The sequence below is a fragment of the Gossypium hirsutum genome, chromosome D12 (assembly GCF_007990345.1).
Source record: "Gossypium hirsutum isolate 1008001.06 chromosome D12, Gossypium_hirsutum_v2.1, whole genome shotgun sequence".
Lineage (NCBI taxonomy): Eukaryota > Viridiplantae > Streptophyta > Magnoliopsida > Malvales > Malvaceae > Gossypium > Gossypium hirsutum.
In genome coordinates this window covers 41,407,281-41,431,737 of record NC_053448.1, presented here as the reverse complement: position 1 = coordinate 41,431,737, position 24,457 = coordinate 41,407,281, and the positions used below count along the sequence as shown (strand labels likewise).

At 34.3% G+C, this 24,457-nt stretch overlaps 7 protein-coding genes and 1 non-coding gene across 10 annotated transcripts; 6 read left to right on the top strand and 2 right to left on the bottom strand.

The window, feature by feature from the left end:
* The first annotated feature begins 211 nt into the window (after positions 1 to 211).
* On the top strand, positions 212 to 1,195 carry LOC107942891 (ATP synthase subunit delta, chloroplastic). The gene has a single exon (XM_016876625.2). It carries the CDS (start codon positions 359 to 361, stop codon positions 1,085 to 1,087), a length of 729 nt encoding a protein of 242 aa, XP_016732114.2. The 5' UTR covers positions 212 to 358; the 3' UTR covers positions 1,088 to 1,195.
* A 491-nt stretch (positions 1,196 to 1,686) lies between these two features.
* Positions 1,687 to 3,800, top strand: LOC107945904 (pentatricopeptide repeat-containing protein At5g08510). The gene is made up of 2 exons (XM_016880054.2): positions 1,687 to 3,081; positions 3,166 to 3,800. Exons 1-2 carry the CDS (start codon positions 2,149 to 2,151, stop codon positions 3,760 to 3,762), a joined length of 1,530 nt encoding a protein of 509 aa, XP_016735543.1. The 5' UTR covers positions 1,687 to 2,148; the 3' UTR covers positions 3,763 to 3,800.
* A 1,879-nt stretch (positions 3,801 to 5,679) lies between these two features.
* On the top strand, positions 5,680 to 8,146 carry LOC107945907 (serine/arginine-rich splicing factor RS31). Of its 3 annotated transcripts, none has more exons than XM_016880057.2 (6): positions 5,680 to 5,775; positions 5,932 to 6,083; positions 7,117 to 7,229; positions 7,315 to 7,544; positions 7,632 to 7,907; positions 7,994 to 8,146. In XM_016880057.2, the coding sequence occupies exons 2-6, from the start codon at positions 5,978 to 5,980 to the stop codon at positions 8,022 to 8,024; spliced, it is 756 nt and encodes a 251-aa protein (XP_016735546.1). In that variant the 5' UTR covers positions 5,680 to 5,775; positions 5,932 to 5,977; the 3' UTR covers positions 8,025 to 8,146. The 3 variants fall into 3 exon arrangements, with proteins under 3 accessions (XP_016735546.1, XP_016735547.1, XP_016735545.1); XM_016880058.2 differs by lacking the exon at positions 5,680 to 5,775 and adding an exon at positions 6,599 to 6,982 and having other exon boundaries at positions 5,805 to 6,083; XM_016880056.2 differs by lacking the exon at positions 5,680 to 5,775 and having other exon boundaries at positions 5,809 to 6,083.
* Positions 8,136 to 8,618, bottom strand: LOC107945908 (calcium-binding protein KIC). Its single transcript, XM_016880060.2, has one exon. It carries the CDS (start codon positions 8,616 to 8,618, stop codon positions 8,247 to 8,249), a length of 372 nt encoding a protein of 123 aa, XP_016735549.1. The 3' UTR covers positions 8,136 to 8,246.
* Positions 8,619 to 11,496: 2,878 nt separating this feature from the next.
* On the top strand, positions 11,497 to 11,570 carry TRNAV-AAC (transfer RNA valine (anticodon AAC)). The gene has a single exon. It is a non-coding gene; the product is annotated as a tRNA-Val (tRNA).
* Positions 11,565 to 15,934, top strand: LOC121224126 (bifunctional fucokinase/fucose pyrophosphorylase). Its single transcript, XM_041106735.1, has 6 exons — positions 11,565 to 12,328; positions 12,748 to 13,112; positions 13,192 to 13,318; positions 13,408 to 14,421; positions 14,566 to 15,299; positions 15,371 to 15,934. Exons 1-6 carry the CDS (start codon positions 11,782 to 11,784, stop codon positions 15,758 to 15,760), a joined length of 3,177 nt encoding a protein of 1,058 aa, XP_040962669.1. The 5' UTR covers positions 11,565 to 11,781; the 3' UTR covers positions 15,761 to 15,934.
* A 623-nt stretch (positions 15,935 to 16,557) lies between these two features.
* Positions 16,558 to 18,735, top strand: LOC107945909 (ORM1-like protein 1). Its single transcript, XM_041106734.1, has 3 exons — positions 16,558 to 16,992; positions 17,752 to 17,900; positions 18,325 to 18,735. The coding sequence occupies exons 1-3, from the start codon at positions 16,807 to 16,809 to the stop codon at positions 18,461 to 18,463; spliced, it is 474 nt and encodes a 157-aa protein (XP_040962668.1). The 5' UTR covers positions 16,558 to 16,806; the 3' UTR covers positions 18,464 to 18,735.
* Positions 18,736 to 21,536: 2,801 nt separating this feature from the next.
* LOC107948162 (dof zinc finger protein DOF3.7) lies at positions 21,537 to 23,152 on the bottom strand. Its single transcript, XM_016882630.2, has 2 exons — positions 22,844 to 23,152; positions 21,537 to 22,744 (listed from the first exon to the last, which is right to left on the bottom strand). Exons 1-2 carry the CDS (start codon positions 22,865 to 22,867, stop codon positions 21,947 to 21,949), a joined length of 822 nt encoding a protein of 273 aa, XP_016738119.2. The 5' UTR covers positions 22,868 to 23,152; the 3' UTR covers positions 21,537 to 21,946.
* Positions 23,153 to 24,457: the final 1,305 nt, after the last annotated feature.

The following is a 24,457-nucleotide window of genomic DNA, read 5'->3' as shown; positions in this document are numbered from 1 at the left end:
TTGAACCCTTCCTCCTTTAACAATATCTTTGCTAAGGTTTAAATGTGTTTTTTTTTTCTTAAGGACAATGTGTTTTATTACAACACTCAATACTTGTTAGTATAAATAATAATTACTATTTAGGGTTTTTTTTTTTTGAATTCTGCTTTCAAATTTTCCTCGAAATTATATTTAAAAAAGAGATTAGTGAAATTTTTTCCAAAATAATAAAGAAAAAGGCAGGCCATGAAACTGATGGATTAACACGAAGGAAAGCTTACGTTTCCAAATTTCAACCACAAAAAGAAGATTCATAATATCTTATCATCCCCATCTCTTTCTCCTACAAACGTCACAAACCCTAATTCTCTCTCTATCCATGGACCCTCTATCAAGCTCTGTTTCTTCACGCCTCAAGCCCGCGAACTTCAACTCAACACCTCGCCAATTGCACCCCTTAAAACCACTCAACAGACCGCGTTACCTCCCTCCACCGTCACCCCAACGTCCCCTGCTCTTCTCCACCACCAAACCAACCACCATCTCCACCTCTTTCACCCACAAAAACCTCACCGCTCTTCCTATCTTCCCCAACCCCACCTCACTTCTCCCTTCATCATCCCTTCATGTCCATCGAACCCCTGCCACCGGCTACGCCGCAGCTCTATTAGACACAGCTCAATCCACCGGTTCACTTCACGAAGTCCGACGAGACGTACGAAAGCTCTCGAGACTACTCCAAAACAGTCAAATTCAAGCTTTGTTGAATGACCCGTTTTTGGGTGATCAAGAGAAGGGAAAAGCAATGAAGGAATTGGCTAAAAAAGGGAAGTTTAACAAGCATCTTTTTAACTTGTTAAAGATGATGGTTGAGAAGAACAAGTTGGGGATTGTAAGTGAAGTGTTGGAAGAGTTCGAGAGGGTTTACGATGAGTTGATTGGAACTAAACAGGTTTGGGTTTCGTCGGAGAAGATGATTGGGGAAGACATGTTGTTTAAAATTGCTATGAAGGTTCAAAAGCTTAGTGGTGCTGTTAAAGTTAAGGTCAAGAACTTGGTTATTGATAAGCTACCCAAAATACCAGACTTTGGCTTGCTCTATACTTAATATGCAATGATTGGTATCTTTGTTTCAACACTCTTTTTTCTTTTTTAGCTTACTTTTGTATTATAATAAATATGCAATCAGAAATGAAATGAAGATTATATTACGTGACATGATTTGACAGAAAACATGTAGTTTTTCTTTCACCATTTAAATGATTATAGACAAGAAATTAATGTTTTTTCTAAGTGTATGTCTGGTTTTCTTAGCTAGTATTTCTTTTTTTAGTATCAACATAAAAAGTCAGTATGAAGGAGATGAGCCCAAGGCTTATCCCACAGGCCACAACACTTCCCAAAACCTTGCAGCTAAAGGAGGGGAGAGAGAATTAAGGTCTAGAGAAGCAACCCTTGCAGCTAGCCTGAGAAATAGTGCGTCCACAAAAACTTGTTGGAGTCATAACGACACCTAGAAGATCTCCAAACAGTAGAGGAGCAAAGGCTGAGTCACAACTTTGACAGACCAACTACGAAAGCCACCAGGCAAGGCCTAGTGCAATTACACCAGTCGCCATCGAACACCATCACCGGCAGAACTCCAAAGACAACACCGAGGTCCCAACAATAAAAGCAGGGTCTTTGAAAAACGAGGGGAAAAGAGAAGAAAAGAAAAACCTTAAGGCAGCTCGACAAAAGAAAAGAAATACCATCTTGTGCTTGTTACTCGATTTTCTTTATTACATTTGATACATTACTTATCAAATTAAAGTTTGTGAAATTATGATTTTAGTTAAAGTTTGCGTATTGTATTTTATTTTATATCGCATGATTTTTAATTTAATATCTAAACTATATTTCGATGATAAAGAGATAATTGTGAAGATTATTAGAATTTATTTTATATACATTTTTTCTATTTTTTATTTAAGATTTTTAACTCTTATTATAATACACTTATTATAATACTCTTATTATTATACATTGAGTAACCTAAACAAATTATTGCCACTAAACAATAGCTTGTTTACTAAAAGGATATTCTTTTCGATCAACAAAACAACTACATGTATAACAAAGAATGCATGATGAAACAATTTTTATGAAATCACCCAGCTGAAATATGTCATGAACCAGCTGAAACAATCCCTAGCTTCCACTCTTAAAAATGGCCTGCAACAACACCAAACTCAGCTTCTCATCATTCAATTCCTCCGATTCCCAAACATTCCATATGCCCACAACCTTTTCGATCTCCTTCCAAACAAAACTGTCTTCCTCTACAACAAGCTCATCCAAGCTTACTCCTCAGTTAACCAATCCCATCAATGCCTCACTCTCTACTCCCAAATGTGCTTCAACAACTGTTCCCCCAACCAGCATTCTTTCATCTTCCTTTTCCCTGCCTGTGCTTCACTTTCCTCCCTTTCCCATGGCCAAATCCTTCATACCCATCTTCTCAAATCTGGGTTTGGTCTTGATTGTTATGCTTTAACCGCTTTGCTCGATATGTATGCAAAACTTCGTGTGTTAAAGTTTGCTCGGCAAGTGTTTGATGAAATGCGTGTCAGAAATGTGCCTACTTGGAACGCTTTGATTTCTGGGTATTCTAGGTGTGGGGATATGAAGGAAGCTTTGGAATTGTTTAAACCAATGCCTCAGAAGAATGTGGTTTCTTGGACATCGATGATATCGGGTTACTCGCAGAACGGGCAGTTTTCGAGTGCGTTAGATATGTTTTTAAGGATGGAGAAAGAGAGTAGAGTTAAACCGAATCGAGTGACCATTGCTAGTGTGCTTCCTGCTTGTGCAAATCTTGGAGCATTGGAGATTGGAGAAAGGATTGAAGCTTATGCAAGAGAGAATGGTTTGTTTGAGGATTTGTATGTTAGCAATACTATCCTCGAAATGCATGCGAGGTGCGGTAAAATCGAAGTGGCGAAAAGGGTGTTTGATGAGATCGGGAAGAGGAGAAATTCGTGCTCTTGGAATTCAATGATCATGGCTTTAGCCCTTCATGGAAAATCGATCGAAGCTCTCGAGCATTACGAACAAATGCTGGTTAGCATTTCGTTGTACTCCGGATACATTTGCATTCCTATTTCAGTTTCATCTTTTTATGTTTTATTTCATTGATTGTAACAGCATGAAGGAACTGCACCGGACAATGTCACATTCGTGGGAGTTCTCTTAGCATGCACGCATGGAGGATTGGTTACAAAAGGACGAGAACTTTTCGAATCAATGGCAAAAAACTACAACATCAATCCTAAATTGGAGCATTATGGATGCATGGTAGACCTCCTAGGTCGAGCTGGAGCATTGCAAGAAGCTTACGATCTTATAAAAACCATGCCTATGAAGCCCGATGCTGTGGTTTGGGGAGCTCTTTTAGGAGCTTGCAGCTTTCATAAAAATGTCAAACTCGCAGAAAAAGCGGCTCAGCCTCTCTTTCGGCTCGAACCATGGAATGCAGGAAACTGCGTTATTCTTTCTAATATATATGCATCGAGGGGGCAGTGGGACGGTGTTGCAAAGCTAAGGAAGATGATGAAAGGTGGCCAAATTACAAAGGCAGCTGGATATAGCTTCATTGAAGAGGGAGGTGAAATGCATAAGTTTCTCGTGGAGGATAAATCGCATCCGAGATGTGATGAAATATACGAAACCTTACATCGGATCTCGATAGTGATGAAGCTACAAAACAAATTAATTGACTTTCGGTCCGAGCTTACAGTTTGAACTATACAGTAAAAGGCCACAAAGGGTTATTCCATTAATCGAACAATAAAGATGCGTCCGCAATTACAAAGTCATGTAGGCTGGCTGGGTAATATAAGCCAAATCGAACCTCGTTTCTGCTATCTAGGTTGGCCAATCTATTTGCCGATCTAGGTACAAAAGCAAAGTCCAAATAGTCAAAGTATCGAGCAAAAGAACGAGCCTCGGAAATTAAATAGCACCCTTGTCGCTCGACCGCCCATCACCATGCCGTCTGCATCTCTAGCCATGACTCCCAAGCCTGCGGCTTGCTCATCCACATCCATAGCAGCACCGGCATTTACCATAACTTAGCGCTCCGATGGTGGGTACCATCTTACCTTCCACAATTGCCTAGGTGGAATTGAGTAGGTTGGGCTGATTTCAATTCAGATCAATATGTGTTAGGTAAATTTAGGTTCTAAATTTTATTTTATTTTTTTGTATAATTTCGGGTTTGAATCATTTAATGTTTGATTTAGTTCATGTCATTCAGGTTAGTTGGTCGGGTTATTTTGGCCCAATCATTTCAAGTTGCTTAATTTCGGTTTGGAGCTTGAGTTCGGGTTAATTGTTCAAAATATTATAGATTTTGCTCATTCTGAATTTTGGTTATTTTGACTCGAATCATTTTCAAGTTTGAAGTTTAAGTTGTTTACTTCTTATAATCAAATCAAATTGAATTAATTTAAATTCGGGTTAACCAGATTATATTTTCAAACAAGAGAATTGTACTCAATATTATCATTAAAACATCATGAAATAATACAAAAGCAACATATAAAAGAGAATGATTAATTACTATATTATTTTTCAATAATTTATCAAAATTAATATATTAAATGTCGAATAATAAATAAATAATCTTTTGTTTAGGGTAGTTTGTTAAGCATTTATATGGGCCAAGTAATTTCCTTATGGCCCAATAGGTTCTTTATTTATAGGCCTGAAAACCAGCCTACTTTTTAGGCCTTCCATAGGCCCATTGAAACTTGACCATGGAAACGTCAACCCTAAATTTACCTTTTTTTAGGGCTTGGTTAAAATATGCTTAAAGTCCCTATATTTTCTTACATTTAAAATGTATTCTATCTATTTTAATTATTATAAATCTAATCCTTTAATTTTTGTATTTCAAAATTCCAACAGCAATTGTTAACATCTTAAAATTTCTCTTAAATTTACTAGTGTGATATTTTAAAATAAAAAAGTAAGACATATTGCGATAAAAGTATCGTGGAACCACTATACTAGGAGTTAGATTGCATTTTGCCCCTCTTTACTCAAGAAATGAACAAATTAATCTGTATAGATTGGATCAAAGAGCAAACCGATCTTTTCCATTAAAAATCTCATCCATTTCTTATGTTAAAAATTGGGTTAGCTAACGAAATAACTAAACAGTTATACATAGGTGTCACGTGTACATCATGCTGACGTACATAGAGCAGTTTTTAATACTAAGGGAATGGTATTTTTAATAGAAGGACCCAATTTGGTCATTGAACTAACATACAGGGAATGATTTGTCAATTTTTTTAGTAGTGGGGTAAAATACAATCTGACTCCTATTACGAGAGCATCAATGGTAAATGAGTAGTCAGGGGGTTGGCAGGGCCCGGCCCCCCTAAAATGAAAAAATTTTCATTTAGGCTTTTTAATTTTTTTTAAATTTTAAATTAGTAAAAGTAAAAGTAAAACTACACTTTGGTCTCCCTAAAAATGATAAAAATTTGATTTAATCCTTTAAAAATTAAAAAGATATAGCTATTCAAATGGTGAAATTGCATATTGTAAAAATTAAAATTTAAAAGAAACAATAGATTAGATTCCAAATGTACTTACTTGTAAAACATTTTAACCTTAGGGCATATATGTGTAATTTACACTATTAATTTCCTTTGTCCCTTTCATTACCCACAAATTCCAAACACGCTTTCTCTCTATTTAGGGTTTTCGGTTAGGGCTTAATGACATTTATCGCTTCATCACAAGGTACTCTCCATACCCTTTTTTTCCCCTTCCCGTTATCTTGTCTTGTCTGTTTGGTTCCTGAGAAAACGAAAGAAAACGCAACGGTCTGTTTTTAAAGACAAAACAGTAGTGGTAATTTGATTTCCCCCCCTCCCCCCCTCTTAATTCTTGCTTTAGGTATCTGTTAAAGGATAAAGGTGCGATTCTTTTGGTGAAAAAAACAATGAGGCCTGTGTTTGTGGGGAACTTCGAGTACGAGACTCGGCAATCAGAGCTGGAGCGTTTGTTTTCAAAATACGGGAGGATCGAACGGGTTGATATGAAATCTGGTAATATATATGAAAACAATGAATGTTACCCTGTTTTTGGGATTATGATTTTAATGTTATTAGCTAAATGAATATAATATTGCTTTTATTTTAGATTGTGGGTTAACTGGGTTTAAGCCTTTCTGAATCTAAAATGCTTTCTTTTTTTGGTTTGGTTCATTGTCGCCTTTATATATTTTGTTGATAGTTGGCTGATCATAACACATTTATTACATTGCTTCTTATGTTAACTATGTATATACTTGTACATGTATGCGTGTATATACATAACCGTTCTGTATTATTTGGAAATGATGGAGTTGCTCCAGTGGAGTTTCTCTTATAATGAAACCCGGTGGAGCGATTTGTCGAGTAAGAATCCGGCATATATCCTTACACAAGGATGCGTTATGCACTTACCTTGCTTTGGGATTGAATGTCATGTCAGCATCTAGAGGGGGTCTGTAAATGTGATCACAGCAGGTTTTCAATTTTATTGGAGCAAACCTCCGGTTTAAGTCTTTGTTTTGACGCAGGAACTTATACTAACGGAAAACGAGCTTCTATCGGGGCTCGCCATCTTTCTGCAAAAAAAACTTCTATTGCAATGGAAATATTCATGCCTTCCTGTTCTCCTGCCACTCACACAGATGGCATCATCCTGCATTTTCTTCACTCGATCATGTTACTTCTCACACTTCCTCACTGGCTGGTGGGGGACCTTATCAAATTATCATGCCATGCTCTTCCATTTCTGAACTTCCTGCTGTCTGAATGGCCAACCATGCTTTGCAAATGATGTCTCAGACCTGAATAACTTGGAATTTTAACCTTTAATATGTCACCATCTTGATTTAAGTTCATCATGCAACGCTTCTACATCCTTATGTGCATCAGCCCCTTCCTTCACATGTATGCAGGTTTCGTATATTTTTCTTAGTTCTTGAAGGGATAAAGAAATTCTGTGATTTAGTTAATGTACCACTAATTGTGCAGGTATAGGATGATTATACAACCTGTCACTTTTGCCACTAATTATAAGTTTATGTTGCAGGATTTGCCTTTGTTTATTACGAGGATGAACGTGATGCTGAAGATGCTATTCGTGAACTTGATAATATTCCTTTTGGTTATGACCGACGGCGACTGTCTGTGGAGTGGGCTAAGGTGTGTTATTGTTCTTTCTGCTGTTGCTTGTTTGGAGTTTTAACGGGAATGAAAGCGGTAATTTCTGATTTTTAATATTTGTCAGGGTGAACGTGGTCGACGTGTTGATGGTTCTAGGTCAGTGACAAATCATAGACCCACCAAAACCTTGTTTGTTATCAACTTTGATCCAATCCGTACTAGGGAACGAGATATTCTAAGGCACTTTGAGCCATATGGGAAGGTTCTTCATGTTCGCATTAGGCGAAACTTTGCGTTTGTTCAGTTTGCAACACAAGACGATGCTACCAAAGCTCTCGAGGCTACACAAAGGAGGTAGAAATAATTAAATATACCTTTTCCTTTTTACTCGTCTTTGTGGTCATTGCCATTGCTCCTAAAGTACTACATATGCCTTTACAGCAAGTTACTAGACAGAGTCGTGTCTGTTGAATATGCTTTAAGGGATGATGATGAGAGGGATAACAGATCTGATAGTCCTAAAAGAGGAGGTTACGATAGACGTGGAGATAGTCCATATGGGAGGTCCCGAAGTCCTGTGTACCATAGGCGACAAAGTCCTGATTATGGTAGAGCTCGTAGTCCTGTTTATGAACGCTATAATGGTCCTGTTTATGACAGACGCAAAAGTCCTGATTACGGGAGGCATAGGAGTCCTGAATATGGCAGATACCGCAGGTAATGATTAAGGCCGTTTATTTTTCATTTCTTGTTCTTTTACATAATGTTTTGAAAGATTGTTTTTTTTTTCGTTGAATCTACAGCCGATCACCTGTTCGAAGGTCCCGAACATAGAAGGGCATCAGATTAACGGTGAAAAGTATTTCATAGCTCTATGCTTAGCTTTCTATGTATTTTGGTATGTACTTTAAGAACCTATTGTTCATGTTAATATATGTACTTGGCTTGGATTAAAATGATGCTTTGTCCATTAATTAACAAATCAACTTGTAGTACAATAACATAAACTAAATCCATACAAACACACACCATTAAAATACCAAAAGAAGGAGAAGATCAAGCTGAGGTTTTTTTCCTTAACTCTTGATCAATCGCTTTCTCCAGCCACGTCTCGGCATCTTCCATCATTCCGGGGCTAAGCCTAACCATAAGGATACAGAACTCGGTCTGGTTCAATGCGCCATCTCCATCAAGATCACCTTCTTTAACCATATCCCAAGCTTCTTCTTCGCTCATCCCTTCCATACCTAAAAGTGCAGAGTTCTTCTTCAAACTCTCGGCTGTTATCAACCCTCGATCTTCATCTGCTAGTAGACGAAACCCACCGCATAACTCGGAAACAAACGCTTCCACGTCAAGCTTTTCGGCCATCACAGGTAACAAATCTTCATACTCGTTCTTCGTCGTTGTTCTTCCCTTGTTTTCCATTTATTGCTGAAATGGTTACACCAACATGAATTGGGGGGGGGGGTTATAAGGGTTTCACCATTGATAATGATGATGCGACACTGGACCTCATTTTGTCCTCAAACGATTTCAATAATTAAAAAAAAAAGCCTCTTTAAGATCCATTTCATGATGGGTAAAACATGTTTTCTGCCTTTATTTTTAGCCCTAAATTAATGGGATTTTATTTATTTATTTGATTTCACCATCAAAAATCAAGAGATGAGTTTCTAGGAAGGTGCGTATGTGGGGATAATGGTGCGATGTAATCCATATTGACGTAAGGAATTTGTCCTATGGTAGGCTTTCTAGGAAGCTCCTATCAATGATATTTCCATACAAAAACCAACCTATAAGTCAACTTTGCAAGACGACGGTAATCCTTTAAATGGACTTCAACTCGGAATACTCAAACTTACCTTCACCTTGTAACAATTAGAGGTCCCATTTCATCGTTACATGTTTCACATACATCATTTTGTCCTTCCGATCCAACATTGCTTCATATTTATGGTGTTAGGTGAGAAGTAATATTTTGTGGAAATAATTGTCATCTACATCACATTCAAGACATATTTATTGCTTATTCAAAGCTTTTTCCACATTTGAGTAAAAATATTCAAGCTTGTGCCTTGTATATTTTCTAATTGTGTAATATATTATATCAGGATATAAAACTTAAAATTTATAATAATATATGATATTATAGTGTAAGAATTAAAAATGTTATCTATATATAAAATTTTAATTAATCAAAACAGTATCTAAAATTTAAAATAATATAATATTCTTTTAAAAAATATGAACGGACTTGAATTAATTATCTACAAATATAAATTTATTTGGGCAAATTTTGAAGCCCATAATTTAAGTTGGGTTGGACTTGGACAAAGATAAAGTGTCAATACAATGCTTAAACTCAACTTAAACTTGATCTGGTCCATGAACACTTCTAATACAAAGACAAGTACAAATTATAAATACAAATATATGTTCGACCAACTATAATATAAAAATCCACAATAAATAAATAAAAACCGAACAAAACCCACACAAAGTACATTTACATGGTACGAGAGAAACCCAATCATCACAGATATAGATAAAAAGACTAAAATCTGAGCCTTCAAAATACGAGTCCCAGTTGTAATTTGTTTTCTGGGGTTCTGTCCACAAAGCCCAGTCTTGTTGGTCTCTCAAGGTCAGTTAGGCATCCACCTGCAATGGATTATTAATTTGGTAAGGTTAGCCACTATAATATTTATTCATACCATGCAATATTAAGGGGTATATTTTTTTTTATTTTTGGATTTATGAAAATCCATTTTTTAAAAGTTTTATCTCTTCTAATAATATTTTTAAAGAATACAAATTCAAATTTCTTTTTTTTAGAGTACAACAATGTGTTTCGATTACACTTAACGACCAACACTTATTGATATGTTATTTTCATGATTTTCAAAATTGGATTGAATCAAGAATCGGCCTGATAGATTTTAAATAATTAGTTGAGCTGCTGATAGGTGAGAATTGGTTTTAGACTGTGAGAAAGAGATTGGATGAAATAATAAAAAATTAATTAAATTGATTTTTGTTATGAATATCTTATTAAGTGGATATCCATCAAGATCAAGGTAATTGTTGATGTACTTTAAATTCTAATAGTTATTAGAAGTAGATCTCTACTTCATTTATAAATAGAGACTTTCGAGAAGTTTTGTAAATATTACAATTGATCAATAAAATATGCTCTCTTTTGCTCTCTCATTTTCTTTGTTCTTTACTTTTTTTCTATTTATTTTATAACAATTTTTATATTTTAGGCTAAATTTTTTTCCCAAAATAAAAAAAATTTAAAACCCAATTTATTTATTTTCTTTACAAACTAGTCCACTTTTTTTAAAAACCTAAACCCATGTTAAGGTGATGCCTTAGCCCAAAATAAAAAACAAAATGAATTAAGGAAGAAATTAAATCTAAATTTTTAAATTTTAATGTTACAATAATTAATATTTAACTTTAGATAATGTAATTGTTCATTGAATTTTAGTTTTACTGGTATAAATATTGTTCCTAATACAAAAGAACATGGGTTCGAGTATACTGAAGCGCATTATCCTTCTATTTATGAGTTGGGAAAGAGTTTTTGCAATTTCTTTTAAAACAAAATTCTTGATTTTTTAAAATTTTTTTAAATAGTGAATCGATTAGTTCGGTGATTAAATCGGTTGAGTTGATAATTAGTGATTTAATAAATTCGATTACCAATTTGATTTTAATTTTCTTTTAAAAGAGAAATTTATTAATTTATTCAATGAATGAGACTCATACAATTCGGGGAGGGGAATAACAAACACATAACGCGTTGAAGAAAAAACTTCATCAACATAACAAAAACTTTAACTGCAACATCAATAAAACATTATGACATGTAGATAATTATAAACTTTGATTAATTTTTTCCAGTATAATTTCCTTTTAATAATCAAGTGTTTTTTTTATCCAAATTCCCTTTTTCTTAATAATCTTAAACCCTAAACTATTATCAAATAACAATATCATTAAGTTGATCTGTTTTTTCCTAATAAAATTACATAAAAAATATATTTCCATGTAGGATTTTTCACAGATTTCTTTTATTTATAAGAATCTAGTTAGGCACTGATATAGAGAGAAGGGTTAAACCGATTAACTTACGAATCCCTCGAAACCAATTTTCTATATTTTTAAATTAGTTTGTTTAATTAAAGCATTGGTCCGGTTTGATGATTTGTCTGGTTCCATACACTTTGGTTTAATACCTTTTAAGAAATGCTTTTTTCTTAAATATATATAAAAATGTTACATTGCGCCATGAGGTGGTGTCGTGGTGTAGTTGGTTATCACGTCAGTCTAACACACTGAAGGTCTCCGGTTCGAGTCTGGGCGACGCCATTTTCTTATCCCTTTTTTTATTGTTTATTATTTTTCCATTTTTGAATTAAAAAATAAAAAAAATCCGACAGGAAAGGTAAGGAGGAGCATGGTGGATCCGAAAACCACATGATCGTTAACCCAACATCCCTCATATCATCTTCTTCATCTCCTTTATCTCCCCTTAACCGCTTCTCAATCCCTTTAATTTAAACCCCAAATTCTCAAAAAAATGGATCCGAACCGACAAACAGTATTACCCAGAACCAAACGGAAACCCGACATAACCACCGTCCTTCGTAAATCATGGTACCATTTAAGGTTGTCGGTGCGTCACCCATCTCGGGTTCCAACATGGGATGCCATCGTTTTAACAGCTGCCAGTCCCGAACAAGCTCAACTCTACGATTGGCAACTCAGACGGGCTAAGCGAATGGGTCGGATTGCTCCTTCTACTATTACCCTCGCCGTACCCGACCCAGAAGGTCAACGGATCGGATCCGGTGCTGCCACACTCAATGCTATTCACGCCCTCACTAAACATACAGAGCTAGTCGTTAACGGAGGAGATGGTGCTGTTGGTTTAATGGGTAAAAAGCATATTTTATTACTTCATGCTGGTGGGGATTCTAAAAGGGTTCCATGGGCTAATCCGATGGGTAAAGTCTTTTTACCACTCCCTTTTTTAGCTGCCGATAACCCTGACGGTCCGGTACCGTTGTTATTCGATCATATTCTTGCAATTGCTTCTTGTGCTCGACAAGCTTTCAAAAATGAAGGTAAAATGAATTTAGTTCATTGTGAAACGATGGAAAGTTCTTGCTGTTAAGTGTTAACTTCTGTTTTTAGTTAATATGACACATGGATATGCGGGTATGAACTCGAATCTTGGAAAAACTTCGAAAATCCGATGATATTCGGACCCACACTCGTATCTGACACTTACAAGTAGGTTACTGGGTTTAAGTCGACACATGGATATGCAGATATGGCTTTGAAACATGAAAAAATGTAGAAATGTAGAAAAAATGATGATATTCAGACCCATACTCATATCTGACGGTTACAAGTAGGTTACTAGGTTTAATATAACATCGATATGCGGATATGACCTCGAAACATGAAAAATGTAGAAAATCCGACTACATTCAGACACATACTTGTATCGGACACTTACAAGTAGGTTAATTTTGTGTAGGTGGAATATTTACTATGACTGGTGATGTACTTCCATGTTTTGATGCCTCTACTTTGATTCTTCCACCCGATTCGTCGACCATTATTACCGTGCCTATAACGCTCGATATAGCTGCTAACCATGGTGTCATTGTGGCGTTAAAATCCGAGATTTTTGATGAAAGTTACACGGTTAGTTTAGTGGATAATTTACTTCAGAAACCTAGTGTAGATGAGCTTGTTAAGAATCAGGCGATCCTGGATGACGGTAGAGCATTGCTAGATACTGGGATTATAGCTGTTAGAGGCAATGCATGGGTGGAGCTTGTTAAGCTTGCTTGTTCTTGTCAACCGTTGATTTCCGAGCTTTTGAAAAGCAAAAAAGAGGCAAGTAACTGAACCCAAACTTTCAGCTGTGTCTCAGTATTGTAATTCTAACTGTTTCGAGTTTTTTATTGTTATTCAGATGAGTTTGTATGAAGATCTTGTGGCAGCTTGGGTACCTACGAAGCATGATTGGTTACAACATCGCCCTTTGGGTGAAGCATTGGTCAACAAATTGGGAAAACAAAGGATGTTCAGCTACTGTGCTTGTATGTTGGACGATAAACAGTCTTTAAAACATCAAAAACCTTGCTTTAGTTCTCAATTTCTCGTTATTGATTGCCATTTTCCATTGCAGATGATTTTTTGTTTTTACATTTTGGAACTTCGAGCGAAGTTTTGGATCACCTTAGTGCATCTGATTCAGCGCTTGTAGGCCGAAGACACTTATGTTCTATTCCAGCAACCACTGTTTCTGACATTGCAGCATCTTCCGTTGTTCTGTCTTGTAAAATTGCTGATGGTGTCTCGATTGGTGAAGATTCTCTAATATACGACTCGAACATATCAAGTGGAATCCAGATTGGTTCCCAGTCTATAGTTGTTGGTATGAATGTTCCAAAGGACAATGATAATATGGCAGGTAATTCCATAAAGTTCATGCTTCCAGACCGCCATTGTCTTTGGGAAGTTCCTTTGGTAGGATGTACTGAAAGAGTGATTGTATTTTGTGGTATCCATGATAACCCGAAAAACCCTCTTAAAAAGGATGGAACCTTTTGTGGGAAACCTTGGGAGAAGGTCATGCACGATTTAGGTATCGAGGAAAACAATCTATGGAGCTCCAGTAGCAGTCAAGAAAAGTGCTTGTGGAATGCAAAATTATTTCCCATTCTTTCGTACTTTGAGATGCTTCGAGTGGGAATGTGGTTGATGGGTTTGAGTGATGGAAAAAACCTACACTATCTTCCCTTGTGGAGAAACTCACCTCGAGTCAGTCTCGAGGAGTTGCATAGATCGATTGACTTCTCAAAAATGTGCACTGGATCCAGTAATCATCAAGCGGATCTCGCAGCTGGAATTGCTAAGGCTTGCATTAACTACGGCATGCTTGGGCGCGATTTATCTCAGTTGTGTGAAGAAATTTTACAAAAAGAGACTTCTGGTGTCGAAATATGTAAGGACTTCCTAGCCCTTTGTCCCAAACTTATCGAGCAAAATTCTAAGATTCTTCCCAAAAGCCGAGCATATCAGGTGCAAGTTGATCTTCTTCGAGCATGCGGAGAGGAAACAAAAGCTTATCAGTTAGAACATGAAGTATGGGCTTCAGTTGCTGATGAAACTGCATTAGCCGTTAGATATGGTTTTGGAGGTAAAATCAACTGAATTTGCTTTAAATATCTTTCAGGAAAGGTTAAATTGCTCGTATCTTTGTAAATCGGCTTTTTCTATGTACTGCCCTTTCTGTATTTCTCGATTTCACATCTATTTCCATTGATCTTTCACCTTGGTTCAGAACATCTCTTGGAGTCCTCTGGCAGCAAGTCTACTCTGGCCTTCAGGAACAATAACCATGTTAGCTCCATGGACAAGCCTTTTTGTCCAAAAACAGTGAAAGTCGAGCTACCGGTTCGAGTAGACTTTGTTGGCGGCTGGAGCGATACACCTCCGTGGAGCTTAGAACGTGCTGGTTGTGTTCTTAATATGGCAGTGAGCTTGGAAGGTTCTCTTCCGATTGGCACTATAGTAGAGACGACAAATTCAAATGGAGTCTTGATTATCGATGATTCTGGAAAAGAGCTACATATTAAAGAGCTTACTTCAATCGCTCCTCCCTTTGATGGTGATGATCCTTTTAGGCTTGTGAAATCTGCACTGCTGGTAACCGGAAGTATTCATGAAAACATTCTAGTATCAAATGGCTTGCGAATAAGGACATGGGCTAACGTACCTCGGGGCAGTGGGTTAGGAACTTCTAGCATCTTAGCTGCTGCCGTTGTGAAAGGACTTCTACAGATCATTGACGGTGATGACGGCAACGAAAATGTTGCCAGGCTTGTTTTGGTACTAGAGCAGCTCATGGGAACAGGCGGTGGTTGGCAGGATCAGATCGGAGGTTTATATCCCGGAATCAAATATACAAGAAGTTACCCTGGAATACCATTGCGTCTCCAAGTCTTCCCTCTTGTGGCATCTTCTCAATTGATTTCAAAATTGCAGGAACGGTTGCTTGTCGTATTTACCGGTCAAGTAAGTAATCAAGTCTTTCATACATGCGTACATCTCCGTATTCTAATTGTTATTCTATTACGACCCTGCAGGTTCGACTAGCACATCAAGTCCTACAAAAGGTAGTCCTCCGGTATCTCCGACGAGACAACCTTCTCGTATCCAGCATCAAACGACTCACTGAATTAGCTAAGATCGGTAGGGAAGCTTTGATGAACTGTGACGTCGATAAACTAGGGGAAATCATGTTGGAGGCTTGGAGGTTGCATCAAGAACTCGATCCATACTGCAGCAACGAATATGTCGATAAACTGTTTGCATTTGCCGACCCGTACTGCTCTGGCTACAAGCTTGTGGGAGCAGGTGGTGGGGGCTTTGCCTTATTACTCGCCAAAAATGCCACATGCGCCAAAGAATTAAGAAGCATGTTAGGGAAAAACCCAGAATTTGATTCAGTAATCTACAATTGGACCATCTATTAATATTTTTTTAGTATTTTTCATATCTGTTTTACGATCTATTTTTTTGGGTTGTTGGTGCCCTCTATCTAATAATTAATTTAATTAATAGACGATATATTGTATTGTATTGTATTGTATTGTAAAATACAATTCTTCTACAACATTTGTGAAATGAATCATCTTCTTTTATTATTATTATTATTATTATTAGCATGTGTGGGTTTTGGTTCCGCGGATCAGTTTAAGTTTAGATTATTTCGGTTCTTAATCTGTTTGTATTAGTTTAATTTTACTTTATAGTTACTCGATGATTATACTGTATTTGTACTTGAAAATTCCATTAAAAAAAGTAAAATTTTTTATTTTAATATTTGTAATTTTTTCAATCTATAAATTTTATTTCAACCAAAATCATATTTAATTATTTTAGCCGCAATCCAAAATATAATAATTAATAAAAAAAAAAAGGGGCTACACTTTGTTTGCAATAAAGTAATGGCATGAAATGAGTTTTTGGGAAGGATGGATTAGATGATGTCTCTAATCAATAAAACAACAAACTTCTCTCTTCTTTGATTTTAATCATACAAGTAATTTTTGAAAATTCATAATTATTAATTTAGACAATTTGTGCTTTGTTTAAATAAATAAAACGAAATTAATTGAGTAATATGATATTTACGGGGAGGAATGTTTTCAAGTTTTTAATTGTTGGAGAGTAAATCGTCTATTTGTTGAATAAGAAATTAATAAATATTTGAATCAAATAAATCCAAAAATTAACAGAAATAAAGTTGGTGCGCACGTTAACATAAAAAGAAAGTTTCCAAAATGAGGGAAAAATGGGAAAACGGTGGCGTATGGGTAAAGCAAAAGAGTTTATTTTGTAATAATGAGTTTACAGGCTTTTAGATAATTAATCAAAAGAAATTGAGAACTTCATCTTCATCTTCATCGTAGAACGCCTAGTGTTTGAATTTATATAAATTCAATCAAATACAAAAACTGGGTCGTTTTAGAAGAAGGGTCTCGTCTCTGATTTTGGCGGGTTAAATTGAAAAACATAAATGGCGAATCTATATGTGAAGGCGGTACCACCGGCTGATCTGAACCGGAACACCGAGTGGTTCATGTACCCAGGTGTATGGACTACTTATATTCTATTCCTCTTTTTCTCTTGGCTCCTTGTTCTTTCCATCTTTGGTTGTTCTCCTGGCATGGCTTGGACCATCGTTAATCTCGCTCACTTCCTTGTACGTTTCCTTTTCTCTTTTAATTGTCTCTTGGTATTGAATGTTGAATTGGGTCCCTTGTTTTGCCTGCAAATTACCCCTTTTTTTGTGTGAATTTGCTCTGTATTGGTTGGTTTTGATTAATTTTCCTTTTGGGTCTTTTATGATTTGTTGATTAATGTTGTTGAGCTGTGGGGGATTTATTGTATGCCTTACAGTCTTTACTTGTGATAGGACTATTATTTGAAAGTCTTGAACTGTGCCTTTTTTGTTTTTCCGTCCTTGCAATCTATTGGGAGCTGAAATTGTATCGAGTGATATCTTGTTTATTGATAGAAAGCAAGGAAATTAGGGATTTTACATTGAACAATGTCATTAAGTTTTGAAAAATTCGTTTCGAGTTGAGATATAGGCTGCCTCATACTCGTAATCTCGGAAATTATGGCTTTGGGAATCGAAATTAGTCTATGTCCATAGCATTGGTAGCTTCACTAAATAATTTCCAATTTCCCCCATATATGTATTTGTTGCAGTTGCTTATTCATCTACTTACATTATGTCGTTATCTGAAGTTTTTCGACCAGTTAGCCTCATGGTAGTTCTATCTAAGCCAATCTTATGCTTTGTTCTAATGTAAAGGTGATTTGCTAGTGTACTTCACATACCATGCCTTCAGCTTTTTTCTAAGGAACTTCCTTTTTTTCTGGTTACGGTCTCATGTGCTCACTATTCTGCTTGACAGTATCCAAACCGACAATGAGAGATTTGTCTATTTTTCAGGTTACTTACCACTTCTTTCACTGGAAGAAGGGAACCCCGTTTGCTGATGATCAAGGAATTTACAATGGCTTGACTTGGTGGGAGCAGATAGACAATGGAAAGCAGCTAACACGCAACAGAAAGTTTTTAACCGTTGTACCTGTTGTGCTGTAAGTCTGTTATATGATATATTTCACAATTTTGTTTCCTGTATCTTGCCGATGATCTTTCTTATTATTTTGTGCTGTGCCTCTGAATTCATGTGTACGTGTGTGCATGTATTCGTTTTTGAGCTTTGAATGTAATGAACTATATAGATGACTAGGGAAGCAATGAGTGCATAAACACGGATACCCACCGATCATACACAGCATGTTCATGTTGGATTATAACAACTCGGTTTATACATGACTATTCATGTTACCTTGCTTTTAACAAAAGAGTAGATTTTAGTGTACCGTGTATTTAGTTTTAACATAGTTTGTGCGTAATTCATGATCTTTCTAGTTCCGTCAGAGAGCATTAGCTGCTTCCAGTCTTTTTCAAATCCATTTGCTGACCTTGGGTCATTCAATCACCACTCTCTTTTTACAGATACCTGATAGCTTCGCATACAACAGACTACCAACATCCTATGCTCTTTCTGAACACGCTTGCAGTGATCATCCTCGTCGTTGCCAAGTTCCCAAACATGCACAAGGTCCGGATCTTCGGAATCAATGCAGACAAGTGAGTTTATCTCCCCGTTCAGAACAGTTGATTTCACCAGCTAGAAAAGCCATACATACAGCTCCTTCACCTCTGTTGAAAATGGGTATATCTCTTTGTATAGAACATTTTGAAGGCTTAATGTCCTTCTTTCGTTTTCGTGGTGAATTTTCTGACTGCACACTTAGAAGCTCCCCTTTGATCATGATGAAGGAATAATGAGTGTATCAAGTTAAAATCTTTGTATAGTAGAGAAACATAATGTATGTTCAATATCATTAAGCTCTTGTCTGCTTATATTTGTGTGTATATGTATTTATGCAGCGTTCATGTTCTTATATATGTGTGTGTGTGTGTGTGTGTGTATATATGCAGCTATCATGTTCTTATTTTCAGACCAGTGGCAGCCATGGGAAATATCTTAGAAAAGACTATACCTAGGCCTTTTTTGTTTGGTTACTCTTTTTCTCTGATAATTAAGACATTGTATAATCTGGTACAACTTTAAGGATTTATCATATGTTATTGTAAATCACTACCTTAATTTTAAAGACTATGCAATTCACTCCTTGGAACTTGTGTAATCTCACATTATATGGAAAACCAATCTTGATGGAAAAACCTAGGTTCACATAAATCCTAAAAGTTCTTATTTTATGTGAGAGATTTACCTTTTTTTTTTTTTTAATATCATGGAAGCTTTTGTAATAGAAGTTGGATTATATTTTGTCCCATTTATTTAAAAATGAGCAAATTAGTCTATGTGCATTAGATCAAAAAGTAAAATGATTATTATTGTTAAAAATTAACGTGATTGATAAAATAACCGGACATTTATATGTGGCATGTTATGGGTAACTCATGCTGATGTAAATGGATTGATTTTTAATGGTAAAAATGGATGAAATTTTTAATAGAATGATCAATTTACTATTCGATCTAACATATAACGATACATATAAGGATTAATTTGCCCATTTTTTTAGCAGAGGGGTAAAATGCAATCCAACTCCAATTATAAGGGTCTCAATGATATTTTTATTTATATATAAAAAAAAATCTAAGACCTAGCATCTAGTAATACCATTGGTTTCGAATCAAATTTAGAATTGAGTTGGATCATTAAATCAAGGATAAAGCTTTTACAATTGTTTTTTTTTGTTCACAAGATTTAAACTTAAAACCTTAAATGATATTGAATTTCTTACTATTCGATTCAATACCATAATGATTAACAACATATTATAACAAGATTGTATGTAAAAAAGTAAAACCAATAAATCTTTTCATATATGGTCCTAGTCCTTACGAATTTGGGAACTAGGTCGCTTCAAGAGCTAAGAATAAATCTCAAAACTATACATAAATTTAGGTTGAATGTACAAATTTATATATGAAATTTGATTTCGTATAATTTTATACATGAAATATCGTTTTGATTCAATTCTCATAAATTATTAACACAATTATTGATATAACATCATTTTATATTTATATATTACATACACATAATTATATTTATCCAATATAAAAAAATTAATGTATTTATTTAAATGTGTATAATTGAATTAATATTAAAGTTCTAAGTGTATAATCGTACCAAACCAAAGTTCACGTATCAAATTATTTATCGAATTAAAGTTGATGTATAACTTGAAGATTTATACCGATAACTAAATCGATTTATAAAATTGGCATTCTTGTTTTGCTTTTTATCCTTATTATATATATATATACATACATATTATCTCAAGGTTAATTTTACCTAACATCCTGAGCTAAATTTTAAATTACAATAACATTGGAATTAAGTTGTATCGATGTATGATTAAGTTAAAAATAAAATTAGAGAATAATTTAAAATCTAGATATGATTGAAAAATAATGGAGGTGCCTTCAACCCCCCACATCACTTGTAGTTATCATAGCCAGTTAAAAGAAGAGACGTGATTCCAAGCTAAAGTCTTTAGCTTCAAGCCAAGCAAATAACACCATGGAAAACTGACCCAATTTTGTCAAACAAAGATTTCGGTAATGATAAAGACAACAATAAAACACAAATCAATTTTTAGAAAATATATGTTACCAGGGGAAATTTAGGTTTGGAGGATGATAATTTTTTTAGAATTAAAGTGTAATTTTACCATTACATTAATTTATAATTTTATAAATTTTTAAAAAAATTAAAAGACACCAGGAGTCCAAGGCTACCACCTGCATCCCTCTAAGATATTATATTCAAATATTGTGACAAAAGCAAAAGGGTATTAAGAATAAATTTCCAATCATTTCCTACTTCAAATTTAATTGGAATTGGGATTGACTTGTTTAGGATGGAATGTTTTTGTACCAAGCTTTTTTTATTTGTCTTATTTAAAAAAAAAAAACTAGGCATAATTATACCAAATTCATTAAACTATTAATAAGTTCACATTTTAGTCACACGACTTTAAAAAGTTATAAAATGATTATTGAACTATTCAAAAGTTTTCATTTTAGTCATCGAGCTGCTAAAATCGTTGCTATATAACTTTTTCCATTCGCACTGCGTACGCCAATCAAAAACTCTCCTTTTTTACAGTTCAGTTTTTTCATTAAACAACTTTAAATGTCACAAATCTGTAAATCAAAATTCAAATAGTTTTTTTCTTCGACCTCCAACATTGATTATCATATCAATTTAGATACTTGTCGATGGGTATTGAACCACCATACTAATCATCGAATTGTGGCTTGGAGCTCATTAGTTGAATTTTTTTCAAAAAAAAAATCAACTCAATGACTTAAATGAAAAATTTTAAATTATTCAATGACCATTTTATATTTTTTTTAAAGTTAAGTGACTAAAATGTACTTACTAATAGAGATTTACTCTTAATGGATATAACGTTCGAAAGCTAAAGGCTTGCCATTGAAATAGCTTTATATTATTAGGTAAAGGACTATAGTTGGAGCAGGTAAACCAGATTTTCTCTTTTTGAAAGAATCAAATATATATATATATATATATATATAGATCAATCAAATTCCATAGGCGGCCAGCCATCCATCATCACCACAATGAACAATGAACAATGAACAACAACAATAATAATAAATTTATCGAAAATAATAATAATTAGCATTACAATTTCAAGGTACAATTGGAGCTTCTCAAAATGGTATATCTGTTGAGAAACCGCATATTATAAATACATACTTCCATATATATCACTCATCACTGCAACAAATTCTAGACTTGAATCTGATACAAGAAACCAAAACCCAAATTGGATACAATCTTGTAATTTAAAAAAAGAAAGCAAAGAAAAGAAACCCCATTATATATATATGTATCCTATGATGATGATGATGATGATGATGATGATGATGATCTGTTAGTTCTAAAAAAAAGAAACTTTGAACAAGTAATAATAATATCAACCATGTGAAAAATAGTGAAAAAAAATTAAAAACTAGAAAAAGCAGTTCCTTTCTTGATCATCTTCATTTCTTCTTCTTCTTTTTTTTACCATGATCCTCCACCACCTAATACACCATTATTATTCCAAAATCCAGTTGAATTGCTTTGTTCCTTGTTTTGATCATCATCAACTTCATTATTAGTGCTAGAAACTTGTTTCATTTCTCCAAAAGGGAACCCTTGAACACCACTATGGATTGGGAAAGTAGTACTACTAAGGGTTGGCTTATAATCTTGCATGGAAAAAAGGGTAGCCGGTGCTGGTGTCACCGGTGCTGCTGGTGCCGGAACGAAAGAATTCAACCCTCTTGAAACCATCCCGGTGTTGTTGTAGTAGTAGTAGTAGTTATGCTGATGATCATATAAACCAGGCTCTTGCATAGGTGGGAAAGTTAGGTTAAGATCTTGCCCTTTATAATGAACCTTATTAGGGTTTTGAGAAGATGATAACAGTGAGAAAGTGGATGGGTTTAGATCTAAAACTTTAGCTGAATCTGAAGCGAAAGCTGTTGATGATGATGAAGAAGAAGAAGAAGAAGAAGAAGAAGTTGTTGATATTGAAGACCTTTTGTTCTTCCTTGAACCACCACCAACAGGTACATTCCTTAAAGACCCACCTTCAGTCCAATACCTTCTACAAGTCTTACAAAAGTACCTTGGTTGAGTAAGACTATAATTGTTGTAATAACAAAACTTGGTGTTTGTTGAGTTACACCTAGGACAATTCAATTGCTCTGGTGGTCTTGTTTTCTTCTCTAACACTGTTGTTGTTGTCGTCGTCCCTTTTGTGCATGTATTATTATTAGCTACCATCATCTCTTCCATTGATTTCACTTGAAAACCCTTTGAGAAACAAAAAAAGAGAAAACCTTCTTATTTGCTCTTTAAAAAAGCAAACAAAAAAAAAGGGGGGGGGGAAGAAAAGGATCAAAGTTAACCTACCTGTGACCATTTATCAGCATCCATTAAGTGATGACTTCACAGAGAGACAGATATAAAAGAGAAATCAAAACAAAGCCTTTTCTTTGTTTGTTTGGAACTGGGTCTTTTCTTTAGGTGGAAGAAAGAATGTTTTTAGATTGTTTCTAATATGCTAATAGCTTTATGAGTTGGGGATTTTCACTTTATGAATGATGAAAAGAAAAGGAGGAGAAGAAAAGAGAAGTGGGGGTGGGTTTGTTTTGACTACTCATATAAAAAAAACAACATTAATTCTCTTCTTCTTCTTTTTTAAACATCAATGTCTTTTATTGTATGAATATTTTATTTTATTGATTGTTGTGGGTGGAATTATGAATGTGCAACTGTGGTGGGTTTCTCCTTTTTTGACCTTATAAATGTGAAATAAATAAATAAATATTATTTTTCTTCCTCTTCTTCTTCTTTCTTATATTCAACAACAATTCCCGTTTATAATCACTTTTAAAAAATATCGAGTCTTAATTTAGTTGATATTGCTAGTACATTTCTTCCAATTTAAAGGTTGAGAGATGTATGAAGAATTTAGGTCGTAAAAGAAATCATCATAAACATATTCTCCAAAAGATGTTTCACATGATATTACATCATCAAAATAGAAGAAATGATAAGATAATCTCGAAATATGATAAAATTCTTGAACAACTTTTACTGTGTTATTTGAAAGATTTTGGCTTAGGGAATCGATCTTCTCTCAACTTCTTGTAATGGGTACTTATATCTTTATTAATTTTTGTATTAAATTCTTATATACTATTTATCATTACCAAAAAGAATAGATAAATTTAATTAATAAAAGTATTAATATGTTTTGAAATTGAAATACCCTATATGATCATCTATAAATAAGAGCTTTTTACAAATTTTAAAACAACTTTTCAGCATTTTTGACTTTTAGTATTTCTTATGCATTTGCTTAGTTTTATTCTAGGGTTTGTTTAGTATCGTTTCTCACAAATATTTTTTTTGACTAAAAGCAGAATGAAAAGATAGTTATTTGCTTGCAGTTAAATAATTCGTGATTCACTAGTTTTTTCAGTACATTTTCTTATGGAACCTTTTGTTTTTCTTATATATATCGCTAGAAAATCATTAGGGGAAATATCATAGAAAGTGAGTGAGAAAAGTTTATGTAATAAATATATTTATAAAAATTTAATGTATAAAATAGATCTTTTTTTAATTATTATGATAAAATTCCAACCTTATTATATATATTATTTTAGATTTTATATAAAAATATAAAAAAATCAACATTTTCATTTTTGTAAAATAAAAAGATTTTTAGTAATTTATATATATATATATATTAAAATTTGTTGGTTGATGTTGTTGTTAATTGTAGGCAAAGGGGACTGTTGTGGTTAGTAGTGGTATTGGCTCTCTCTCTAAATGAAAAATTTTAGTTTAGTCCATCTAAAAATAATAAAAGTATTATTAATTTATGATAAACTTATACTTGGACCTTTTAAATATAAAAAATTCTATTTAAACCCTTTAAATTTAATAAAATTATAAATTAATATATTATAAAATTACATTTTAATCTCTAAAAAAGGAATCATAAAATTTCTAACT